Raw genomic sequence first — 12,819 nt, forward strand, 5'->3', positions numbered from 1 at the left:
ATCTATCCACACCACAGATCCAAGAGTAATATATTAGTATTTAAGTTAGTATTCAGTCGAGTAAAGTAATAATTATATAGGGAAATAAATAACTAAATGGCCATGGTGTTAATCAGCAACTCCATTCAATGAGGATGGCTTCCTGTTTCTTCCATAGAAAAACAATATATGTAAAGAAATTGCCTCAAATTTCAGCCATTTCCGATGACACATCTTTTTCGCTAAATTAGTTAGTTATCAACGGGCCACCTGCTTTTCAGGACGTTTCAATCCATCACAAATTAAAAGGGGACTCAATTTTTCCCTTAACTTTCTTCCTACAGCTCGCACATCGGTAGCTTAATCGGTAGCTTAATGCAGCCTTCCAAGAAGGTGGCGATTGAAAAGACTGGAACAGAATAAAATGCAAGGCAGACTGCCATATATTGAAATCACATGTTTAGGGTAGACTGCAATAATAGTGCGGGCTCAATAATTGTTGCTTGCCAACATTAACCTTTATTTTATGCTAAAATGTCAATAAACCGGTCTAAAATTTCTAAAAGTATGCCATGTGAGGGCATTTAACAGTGATTGTTATCAGTGACTTGTTTTGCACAGACTTTTTTGTTGATTTCTATCACTCAGCAGCCATCAGTAACAACTTCCCTGTCTTTTGTATCTCTATATCTGGCTTCCAGTGTTTCATCATCATGTTACAAGTATTAATTTTTACTTGCAGTTTTAAGGGCGATTTAGACGGTACGATTTTCTCCTTACGACTGTCGCATGCGATTTCTAGAGCGTGCGCTGCTTGCGTCATGTAAAAATCGTACACAACTCTCGCCACTCAACATTGCCTTTACCTACGATTGTTGTAGGATTTTAAAACATGTTTTCAAATCCTACGACATTTTTCGTGTTATGTGCGTCTGTCGTAAGGATGTTGTAGGTTGATTTACACGACGCGATTCGTGTTGTAGGTATGGCGTAAGCGTGTCGCATGCGACAAATCGTAGGCTAAATCGTACCGTCTAAATCCCCCTTTAGTTGGTCAATTGTACCTTGTAAGGTGACTCATCTTTCATTTTTTTTCTGTTTTACAGAGAACTGCTTCAGTTGATGATGACCTCGCCATTTTTACGCAACTCCAAATTGTTGGTATAGGGGAAGGCTTTGACTCTGACAAACTCTATATTGCATTTTAAGGAAAGGTTTTGTACAGTATTCCTCACCAGATATCATGGACAGCATTAGGGCTTTGCTGTTGTTGTTTTATATATTCGACATGGTATATAAAGACAGCAAAGCCATGTTGTCTTTTTTTTAGAGTAGGCTTAGCAGTCATTTTGTGTTTTAGTTTGGTTTGCCAAAAAAGTTAAAGTGAGAAAATAAAATAATGTTGTGTTGTTCACAAAATGTTTCTCCTGTGTATATATTTATCAGTTTCGTGTATTATAGGGAAGTATAATGAGTGTTAATCAACCAGAAAATTAAAACCATTCTAGGGTAAGCGGTAGTTGATTTTAGCCCTCTAATATAGCTGTTTCTGACTCTCTTGAATCTAAAGCAGTTCTAAAGTGAAGTGTCCTTGTGGCTATATTGGAGTTGATTCAGCCCTAAATGCGTATTCATTTTGGTAATTATATGGGCTATATCAGTCACCCATTGTTTCCCCTTTATACAGGTTCAAAATGGCTCAGTTATGGGGCCATTTTGAGGCATTCTAAGAACCATTTTAGTTCTTGTAAGAGGGCTATTTCACATAATTAAGGACCAAAACAGCTCTTATAAAGAATGTCGTTTCAGACATGTTGGTGCCAATTTAGTCCTTTAGAGAACGTTTGTTTTGAGTATAAATTGGGCTAAATCGGCCACAAAATATGGGCCAATTTCCCTCCTTTCTGAAGGCGTGAAACGGCTCCAAAAGGGCTATTTTGGCCTTCCAAGTACACCATTTCAACCCTTTTAAAAGCCAAAACAGCCCCTCATTTTTCCAAAATAGCCCCTCTGTGTCTTCGTTTCGGCTACCTTATGAAGAGCTATTTCAGCCCCGTTTACTGGGGCCAAAACAGCTCCATTCCAAATGGGCTAAATTAGCCCCCAAAATAGTACTGTATTTTACTCACCGAAACGGCCCCATTTTGGGGGCTAAAACAGATCTTTTCGATTTACAGTGTATTCATGTCTGATTTACACTCATCATATGTCAATGCATTCATAGCAATATCGAGGTCAAGCGAGCTCTAAGAAAACTAATAGCTATCCAGGCAAATCCTTCGATGCCCTCGATTCCAAACTTTTTATGTTTTGTACCGTTGCTGTCGTATATTCTTTTTCGACCAGAGCCAGAACGACGACCGCCACGAGTGGAGATCGCATATCCACGTAAATAGAGCTCCAAGAGCAAACGATTTCAGAAATATTGCAACAAACAGCTTCTGTAATTACTGAGGAACGTTTGTAAATGAAATATTTAGCTATCTTTCCAAAGGTGAACGCGATTCAGGTAGATGAAAAGAACTTCAGCTTCCTGAACTCTTCGACGGTGTTTGAAAAAGTTGGGCCAACGATTTCAAAGTGCTTCTATCAACGCACGGACTCTACTGCGCATGTTCCCCTGCTGACATAGTCCCTTTAATCTTTTCCATACGATTTATAGTTTTTGAGTTTTGACGTTGCGCGCAGTGTAATTTAACGCAAATTGCGCTCCGCGTTCACAAGCTGTTGCATTCATTTGCCTCTATCTCTCTTATTATTTGTGCTATGGTGCTACTTTTTTTAATGGATAGTGTCTTCTGATCCAAATTCAACGAAAGTTTAAGCTTTTTCATACATGCGATTTATAGTTTTTGAGATTTGACTTAGCGCGCACAAGTCATTGAATATTTCTGGTGTGTAATTTAACGAAAATTGCATGGGTTACGCGTTCACAAGCGGTTGCATTCATTTGCCTCTATCTCTCTCATTATTTGTTCTAAGCTCTTCATTTTTCTTTTAATCGACAGTGCATTGTTTTTCAAATTCAACGAAAGTTTAAGCTTCTTCATACAATGTATAGCTTTTGAGTTTTAACTTGCCTCGCACAAGCAATTGGATTTTTCCGGCGTGTAATTTAACGCAAATTGCACTACGCGTTCACAAGCTGTTGCATTCATTTGCCTCTATCTCTCTTACTATTTGTGCTATGGTGCTACTTTGTTTTTAATGGGTAGTGTATTCTATTCCGAATTCAGCAAAAGTTTAAGCTTCTTCATGCGATTTATAGTTTTTGAGTTTTGACTCAGCGCGCACAAGTCATTGAATTTTTCCGGTGTGTAATTTAACGAAAGTTAAGTTACGCGTTCACAAGCGAAACTTTGTGTCCCAAATGTAATGTTGGGACCCAGTCAATATTAAATTTGTCCCAGCTTTAAGCCGCTCTTCCTGAAACGAAGTGCTTTTCGCAAACACGATCGTGTTCTAAGATCTCTTCGGTGAGGTCGTCACGACTTATCGCTGAAATCCAGCGCGATCTTCCCTCCTCTGACAATTCTTGAGCTTTTTCACCTTGGTTTGTAACGATGAAAGGCACCCTTGCAAAGTATATCCCTTTATCTCGTCCACTTTTCCTGCTACAGCCAACAATCAGACACAAACACACTGACAAAACCATGTTCTTCGCAAGCGCCGCTACTAGTTTGTTTACAATTTTGGTACACCAATATGGTGGCGTAGCAACAGTAGTCAAGGATTTGGTCTTGTGAGTGAAAATGATCTATTGAAATAGCTGTATGCGGCCTTTGCGCATGCTTGCAGCTTAGTTGGCAGCCATGTTGTAGAGCATTTCTGGTGAGAGGGAGTGAGGGGGAGGTGGGGGGTAATATTGACACCGTTTGAATTTATCTGCTTTAGGAAGTACTGGTACTTAGTCGTCCCATGTTGTCAATCAATTTTTTTATGAACGCTGAGAGTTAAGACGTGTCTGATTTTTAAGCCATTTATGATCAAATGATTTAAATGCTGAAACTCTACGACTCCATAATCTTCTGACAACAAAACGCTCATGATAAGCATGTAAAATAAATTTTGCATCCGCGCAAGTATATCTTCAGTTTCTCGTGTCAACTTTAACACGTTTATTTTTCTTGTCAACTATTCAAGACAGTCGCTGAAAAATAATGACAGTAAAAATCATTATCGGTACGCTATCTTGTTTTGAAAAAAAAAATTTTAGCTTGTCAGAACAAACAAAATATGAATTTAGATTTCGAAAATGTTCAATAACGTAGCTAAGGAAGAACCAGTTCGTTTGAACATATGTACACTTGGGAAAAATGTCAGTTCAGGGCTTTGGGTAAAGTTTGCAAAAAATCATTTAAAATAAGCAATTTTAATGCGATTTAGGTCGCAGTTTTTACGGCGTTGCTAGCGAAGATGTCAGGATGACTGTGTAATTTGTCAGTGATTTTAACCCTAATTTAGCAGCAGTTTCGTTGACATTTGGTTGCAGTTAAAACAGCGTGCAATGTCGGCATAAAGGCTGCTTTGAATGACCCACTAAGGCTTCTTTGACGTGTTGATGCTCACGTCTCAAGGGTTCTGCTCTGATCACAAAAGCAGTCACTGTTAAATATCATATAAATGACAACAAAAATGGCCGGTAATTTGTGATCGTCTCAAAGAAATTTATTTTTATGACATGCGAACGAAAAATCGTCAGCGTAAAGGGCCATTACAGTAGCCTCTGAAGGATTGAGCTTTAAGTGAGCAGTACCACAAAAACACTAAGATATAACAAGAATGTCACTTGAAACGTGCCTACTGCAATAACATTTTTTTTAAATTTAAAATAATTCTTTTCAAAGCGATCTTTAATGTCTAAAGCGGTATAATTTTGGATTTGTTTTTGGAAACTGATTTATCTACATGTAGTCACTTACACAAAAGAAGACCTCGAATTATTGCTGCGTTTTGTAAAATGTTAAATTGAAATATATAACTGGAGGCAAAGACAGCTGAATTCGTTTATAGAATCTGGTAAGTTAAAAAAAAGAAAAACAAAACTCAAATTACAGAATATGCCAACACCAGTTTCATTTCTTCACCGTCATTGATTTACCAATCCTTATGTCTAAGAGACTGTGTTGACAATGTTGGTCCAAACGCAGTACAATACGTTCTTTATGGGATACGACTGGCATATTACAATTTCAACAACTTGAGTATTATGCGCATTCGTTAAGACAAAGATGATTTACTGTTGACACCGTCTGAATTTATGTGGCTCGTGTACCTGTAGGAAAAGGTATGGGGTTTTTTTTTGATAGGGAAAAAAAGGTTTAAATGATTCAGTTAAGGGCAAAAACTCTTTCCACGAATCACTTAGTTAGATAGAGTACTGAGTCGTCCCATGTCATCTATGATGAACACGAAGGCCAAAGGCGTTTATGATGCAGACGGCTAAATGAGCTTCAGGAAAACAAAACCGGCACAGATATAGCTCTTGTAGTTAAGGCAAAGGAATACGTTTCCTTTAAATCAATTTTATAGTACTCTCCAAAAAATTTGAGCGATTTTCAGGAAAAAAATGGAAAAAACTGGAAGCCGTGAACTTAAAGATCGTATTAATCTTGGTAGTCGTTGTAATTATTGATGTGGTATTTTGAATTCTCTCAGATGAAAATTAGCTTTCAAAAGCTGTAAAATTCACAAAGAAATGTGTGACGCGGTGTCAAGAGTTAAGGCCGGTTTGCACGCTGCGATTTGTCGGACCAATCTGTCGGCCCGACAGTATCGGAGCAGGAATCGTACGTGTATTTGACACCCGATTTACGGCCGACTCGTGAAAACGAAAATCGGCCCGATTCAGAAAATCTGTTGCAGTGCAACAGATTTTTGTCAAGTCGGGCCGACACTTTCAAAGAAGCCGGCTTGTCAATCAAAATTATGAGAAAAGAGCATGCGTACAAAACTGAAGAAATCAAAATGGCGGACGGCAAGGTGTCAGGAAGACTCCCAAGAAGTCAAAGGCGCGAAGTTTCGAAGAGAGAGAAATAATCCCTGTTGATAGGGGAGTGGATTAAGTATCCATGCTTCTATGACAAGGGAAATCAAGATTATCATGATAGAAACAAGAGACTGTATTGCGAAAACGCAGATAGCTAATTCATTGAATGAACTCTTTGGATACGAAGACAGCACCAAAGCAATCACCGGTGTGCCAGAAATTGTAATTTTAATTAATTTTTATTCTTGTTGGTGTCACAGGCGAAACTGTTATCACTTCTTGTGGCTTAAGCCGACGTCAGTTCTTAAGAATCGGGTGTCAAAATACACATACGATTCGTGCTCTGATACTGTCGGCCGACAGATCGGACCGACAAATCGTAACGTGTAAACCGGCCTTAACCATCCCGCCATGCATTAATTGTATGCTAAATCGTTTTTTTTTTTTTTCAAAACAATTAAGCACACCACGCTTAAATTTTTAGAAAAATTTAACCTTCCCAAGCCTCTTTAATTGTAGCTATGATAATGAAACTAAGCACGTAAACTAAAGATCCGCCTATTTCCTTGACTGAGTTCCCAACATTGGCCCCAAATAAGAGAGAAAACGGCCAGTCAATACATACAATTTCGTTGAATCTATAAACAGTTTACGAAACTAAGAAAATTTTGGGAAATATTTCCGCACAGCCTCGTACATTTATTTTTACATGCATCACTGTCATATTAACCCTCTTGCACAAAGAACGAGCATGAATAGAGTTTAAGTCGCAAAATGTATCCATAATTAATGTATGGGACTGTGCGGAAATCTTGCCCAATTTTGTCAATCATTCTGGCTACAGAACCAAAAGAGCTATTTGGTAGAATATTACCCTTATGCATTACCTCTCACTTTTCGTCTGCGGCGGTCTAATTCCTTTACGCTTCCAATGGAAACCTTGGTTTCATCCACTCTATTCTTCAAAGAGCGCCATAAGCTGTTGAGCAATGAGAAGACCATGGACATCACATGTATGCTCCTTGCATTTTCCTCCCTCTGTCGCCTCTGCCGTTCCATTCGGAACGAAGCGAAGTGTATTATGCAAATTTACAATAGGAGAAAACATGCTTACCACTCAAGCTATGCGGAATGACGTTGGTAATTCATCACATACATGGAATGTTACTAACGTGAAAACAGTTTTTCTTGCTCCAAACCTTACCAAGTGTTGCAAAGCATAGCAAGCTCCTGGTCAACAACAATGTGGCAAAAAACGTTATCTCGTTAAACAGCTTGACGTTAAATTGTTGGGAATAAAGTCATATTTTCTAAGCATTTCTGTGTTCTTAAAATTCCCAACGATTTAACGTCAATTTGTTGAAAGAGTGAAATTTTCCTTCAAATTAACCCATCATTATTTCTTTGTTCAAGTGTAGAAATGTAATGGTAATTCTTAAATTTGCTAACATTAGTCGTGTGACTAGCATAACATTTTAAGGGTGTATCAATGCGAAGTTTACTGTTACTATTCAGTTGTAATTAGCAGTGTATTTTGCTTTAGTATTGTAACTAGCATTGCAATTTGTTTCAGTATGGTAGTCTGTAGCTTAATTTGTTTCATGATTGTATCTTAGTTTGTAGTAAGTGATCGTAATCGTTGCATCTATTAATTATTATTTAAAAATCAATAAAAGTCTTTAAATTACAAATAATAACCTCTAGTTTCTTTAATTTTTTTTAGCTAACTTTTACAACACTACCTGGAAATCCAACTTAGCATTAAAGGGACGCCACGTTAATATAATGGGGGATACCACTTCTGATGAAATAAGAACGAAAGATATAATAAAGGAATTCTGCAGCTACACAACTACCCATGGCGTTGGAAGGCTAGCTGAGGCCAAAACACGTTTTAGCCAGTTCATTTGGACTTGCTTCATACTAAGTGCTTTTTCCATGTTTTTCTATCAAGTTCATGGTTTATTCATTCACTACTTTAGTCGCCCTGTGTCCACTGTGACGAGTTTGAAACAAGCAACTGTGAGTAGAAGTTTAAATTAAATTGATTGAAAATGTTTTAAGGGATTTGTTTGATACCATTGTTGTATTATCTATTGATAAAAGGTGGTAATGGTGGTCGACAAAACTATGACAGAAGGGTAATGAACGCATTCGTTGTTCATGTCATCAATATCTTTCCCTTTGGTTTATTGATATTCCCACATAGGTGGTGAGATTTCCAGCCGCAACAGTTTGTAATCAGAACCCCATTATTTTTTTATATTTCAGAAATTATTCCAAATATTTGTCTACTTTCTGGGACTTGCAGTTTGGGAATTGCTTTAAGTTTAATGGTGGAGTAGACGATAGCAATAATAATCAGACAGTCCTGAAGACTTATAGTGCTGGACCCTCGGGAGGTGAGAAACTACTAAGTTTACCATTTACATAAAAATCACAAATTTATTAATTATTCATGATGAGAAAATAACAAATCATTACCGTAAGGGGGTTTGGAATCAAAATTTCAGAATCAGAATCAAATTTCTTCTTGTAATATCAATGTTTATTCAACCCCTGAGGATAGAATTAAGGATATGATCACCCATGGTCAATTTTCTTGATATTTTAATAAGTTCTTTCCTGAACTTTTATATTTTGTCTTAAATATTAGGGCTTAAAGGGTTACAAAAGACTCCGCTAGCGGCCTCTCGTTTTTGCAACCCACTTCTCTTTGTTGGGAAATCGATTAAAACAGTCTTTCTCGTGCATATATATTTTTTAAACGCCTCCAGTGTTTCAAATTGCTAAGAAGCGTTTATTCGTCTGCAGGAAATACTATAGAACCTCCTTAAAGGGACACTGTCACAAAGATTTTGCTGTATTTTTGTCAAAAGTGCTCAAATATTAGACAAGAACTATTTTGCTAACATGAAATTGCTCTTAGAGCACCAGAAAGAAAATATCAAAGGATTTCTCCGAGGAAGAACTAACTATAATCAGTTTTAAGCAATTTCTCTAAAATGCAAAGCACGAACATGAAAAAATGGCTAAGTTTATCAAAAAGGGACACGTTAATGTCAGGATAACATTCTATCCATAAGGTTTACTTTTCAATGAACTCGTTGAAGAGAATGCCGCCGATGAGAAGGAACGAGCAAACTTGACAACCTTTGTTGAGTAAGTACTTATGCAATGGAGGGAGTTTAGGTTTATAATTAGTTAATCCACTCATTAACTTAGTTACATTTTACATGATTTCCGTGCTAGTTGCTCTGAGCAAAATAAATAATTAATTTCAAAAACCGTCCTTCGTCTTTTCACAAGGAGCAAACATTTTCACACAGTTTAACCCTTTATAGATAGCTGGGAAAGGCTTCCACCGTTTAAAGGTAAAGCTACCAAATTTTACCACGCAACAAATTTACCTTGATTACATGAATTTTTCTATTTTAGATTATTTCAGTGCTTGTTTTGCATTTGTTTACTTTTTTCCTTAATTGTACGTTTTTGGCTGTTGTTTAGAAAACTGAACACGGTGGGTCCGAGACGGCCACCGTAGAGAAATCATCATGTAGTTCCCACGTCATATGGCGTTGTCAACTCATGCAAATGACCTTTGTGTGACTCCGTGCATAACCTCTTCTGCATTGTAGCACGATTTAGATCACGTTTGAACGATTTGTTTTCTCTGTTTCCTATTTATAAACTGTCAATAAAAATTTGAATTGACAGGACATTGATTCCACATATGCATTTAATTTTTGTAGGAAAAATTTCCTCCAAGTGCGAGTAATGTACGAGAGCATAAACTACAGGGAAATAGAAGAGGAACTGACTTATAAGGTGGGAACATTTTTAGTTGGCTGTATTCTGAGACAGCATTCGCATCTGAGGTGCCATTTATTTTGTGTGCTTTCATGAGAGAGGTTCGCTTGAGGTGAAAAATAGGAGGCGTCTCCTTAAATGGAACGAATTCCGATTGGCTCATCGCGTGGAGAACCTAGAACTTTCTTTAAAAATTGGCCTATTCCAACCAGTGTAACCTAGCTTCATGCAAGGGTTCCAAACCTAAATCGCATTATTATATTTATTAATTTTTCGCATTAATTTGAATGAATTGACCAAGCTATAATACATCTGCTCCACAATAATTTAAGTACCTCATTTTTGAGGATTTAGAATCATAAGATTCAATGAATGACAACAAAGTAGAACATTCTGAAAATGTTTTGATTGCACAATTTTTTAAGAAACGCATTTTATTCATAAATGGAGGATAAGCTATTGAAATACTCTACCCTTCACAAAAATTCTATATTTCACAAACATAATAAGAGATGTGTTAAGAGAAGGGTCATGTATGGGTAAAGCTACATATGAATTTAAACCTGGCTGGTGCACACCAATATAGATATATATGGAAATTAAAAGTTGTACACCAAGCTTCGTCATGTTGGCATTTGTATTAAATTATATAATTTTTTTTCTTAATATTCAGACTGTCAATTTGTTAGCTGACATTGGTGGCCAGCTGGGTTTGTGGATCGGCATATCGGTGCTAACCTGCTGTGAAGTGCTGGAGTTAGTGTTATTACTGGTGCAACGAATGTTTAAGAAAATGAAGAACAAACGTCGGCAAATGGAAACGGCTATTTAAATGGGACAAATACGAAGTCATACTTGGAGATATGTCCAGAAACAGCACTCCTTTGAATCTTTTTTAAAATTGAAGAACGTTAACATCTATTTGACGACATGTACAGTGGCATAAGGCGCAGGTTTAACAAAATTTTGACAACAATTGCAAAATTCGACAAATTTACGAAGAAGTGAAAAGTGAAAGAAATAAAACGAGATTTCGACTCGACGAAATTGTGAAACCTTTCGACGCCACAATGCCACATATATAAATCTAATTAATTGTGTAATTTAGTCAATGTTGTTTAGGTCGCCAAAATCGCATGCACTCTTTTAGACGCTAGAAAAATCACGTTATCCGGAACGCAACGCCGTAGCCAACGAAACACTTAACACTGATCGAGTTGGCTATGAGTTCATGGATTACAGGATTTAATTATTTTTGCAGAATAGCTTTGTTATTAACATAGGTAACTCCTGTAATAAATTATAAAAGGAAACTTTTCCGGTAAGAGAGCATTTTTTTTCACGACATATTTCGCGTAATTCGTAGGAGACAGTAACAATCACATTTATTAGTGTAAAAATATGCGCTGGCATTTGCCCGAGGACATTACATGTAACGAAAAGCGAGTAGTTGTCTGGGACAAACCTCGAGGAAAACTATGGGCTTCGACGAACAGCCAACGTATTAGTACTTATTTTCCTTTGCATATTCTAGTTGTACGCGTATGCTGTGTGATGATAGCAAGCGAGGGTATTCTCCTTGCCATCCTAGTGATTTCCGCGAGCGTTTTCGACAAGAATGTGATGTCCTTGTCTGTTCCAACAGCGAAATGCTCTTCCATCTCGACATTTTCCAGTAATGTCAGGCACTGAAGTGAATAACGCCATAACTAGGTGGTTGTCACTTGGTAAATATGATCCGATAAACATTCCTGAGTTAATATTGGAAGACATTTCGTGACGCGTCACGCACTTAGCCCATCGCAGACATGCGAAATTATTTGATGGATTATAAGAGCTGATACGTATACATTACTAGCAAAAAGTAAATAAGAGTGCGTGCTCGCTCATATCTATGTTTTCCATACGATATAATAGGATTATGGCTTTTCAAGAACTACATTGCATCTTAATTAAAGTATTACATGGGCGCTACTGTTTATTACAGTCCACGGGCTAAAACCAACTCAAGGGTGTGTCAAAGTACAAACAACGAGTTAACAATAACAATAATGTTGCACACCAAACATATATAAATAAGAAATTTACTATCCAACTAGTGTGTTTTAACCTTTCATCGCACGCAACAAACAAAACTGAGAGAAAACTTGTATCAATGTACAAGACGAGTGCACGCATGGTAGCGAACCTAAGGGACAGCTGGCGTGTTATGCTGGTGGCCCGAAACTGCGTCTCCCTAACCTTTATACAACGGAACAACGTAAGGGCTCTTAAAAAAAAATAATCATAGATAACAAACTTCAACAGTTGAAAACACAAAATTAAGGAATTTATGCCACAGAGCCACTATGCAAGCTTTCATTTGTGATTGGTATCAATCGTAATAATTTCATAGTGTTCTTACAATGCATTCCCACCATCTTGGACTAAAATGACTATTTCGCCGCTTTCGCTGTCTCGCAACCTTCTGAAATGATTTTGTTTTCCTTCGAGAGTTCAAGACTGCGGGTGTCTTTTGAAACTGAGTACGATGAAAATTATTTTTTTTCTGAAATACGTTTTCATTAACCCGTCTGCTGTCAAATGCGCCCCGCCCCACTAAAAAGCATACAAACAAAGCGTCAAAAACTGCTTTTGGCGAGATTTGACAAACAGGTACTGCCATCGTGATAGAAAAGAGAGATTGGTAGCTTGCATTTGAACGGTCAAAACTCGAGGTTTCATAGAAAGTCTTACTACACATTTCAATCTTAACTTAAAAACCCAACTAACGATTCGTGTTCGTGTTTTACTGCCGTTTATAAGAATTACGGCGACAGCAACCTGCCCGCAAATATACAGAAAACAACAACAAATGGATCGAAATCAGATAATAACAACGTTTGTACGTGACATTTTGAACTCCATTGAGCCACACATCCTTGTTTTCTAAGAAGTACGCTGTACTGATTGACGGCAAAAAAAAAACAAAAAAAAAACAAAACGGTTGTCTGAATCTTGAACTTCAGAGTCCTGTCCGCTTGTCACACTACAGGAAAGTA

General features: G+C 37.3%; 1 protein-coding gene across 1 annotated transcript; it reads left to right on the forward strand.

The window, feature by feature from the left end:
* The first annotated feature begins 8,946 nt into the window (after positions 1 to 8,946).
* On the forward strand, positions 8,947 to 11,851 carry LOC146469419 (acid-sensing ion channel 4-B-like). Its single transcript, XM_085123479.1, has 3 exons — positions 8,947 to 9,130; positions 9,721 to 9,796; positions 10,452 to 11,851. Exons 2-3 carry the CDS (start codon positions 9,746 to 9,748, stop codon positions 10,608 to 10,610), a joined length of 210 nt encoding a protein of 69 aa, XP_084979605.1. The 5' UTR covers positions 8,947 to 9,130; positions 9,721 to 9,745; the 3' UTR covers positions 10,611 to 11,851.
* Positions 11,852 to 12,819: the final 968 nt, after the last annotated feature.

The sequence above is a fragment of the Pavona decussata genome, unplaced genomic scaffold (assembly GCF_977016875.1).
Source record: "Pavona decussata unplaced genomic scaffold, jaPavDecu1.1 SCAFFOLD_124, whole genome shotgun sequence".
In the NCBI taxonomy this organism is placed as follows: domain Eukaryota; kingdom Metazoa; phylum Cnidaria; class Anthozoa; order Scleractinia; family Agariciidae; genus Pavona; species Pavona decussata.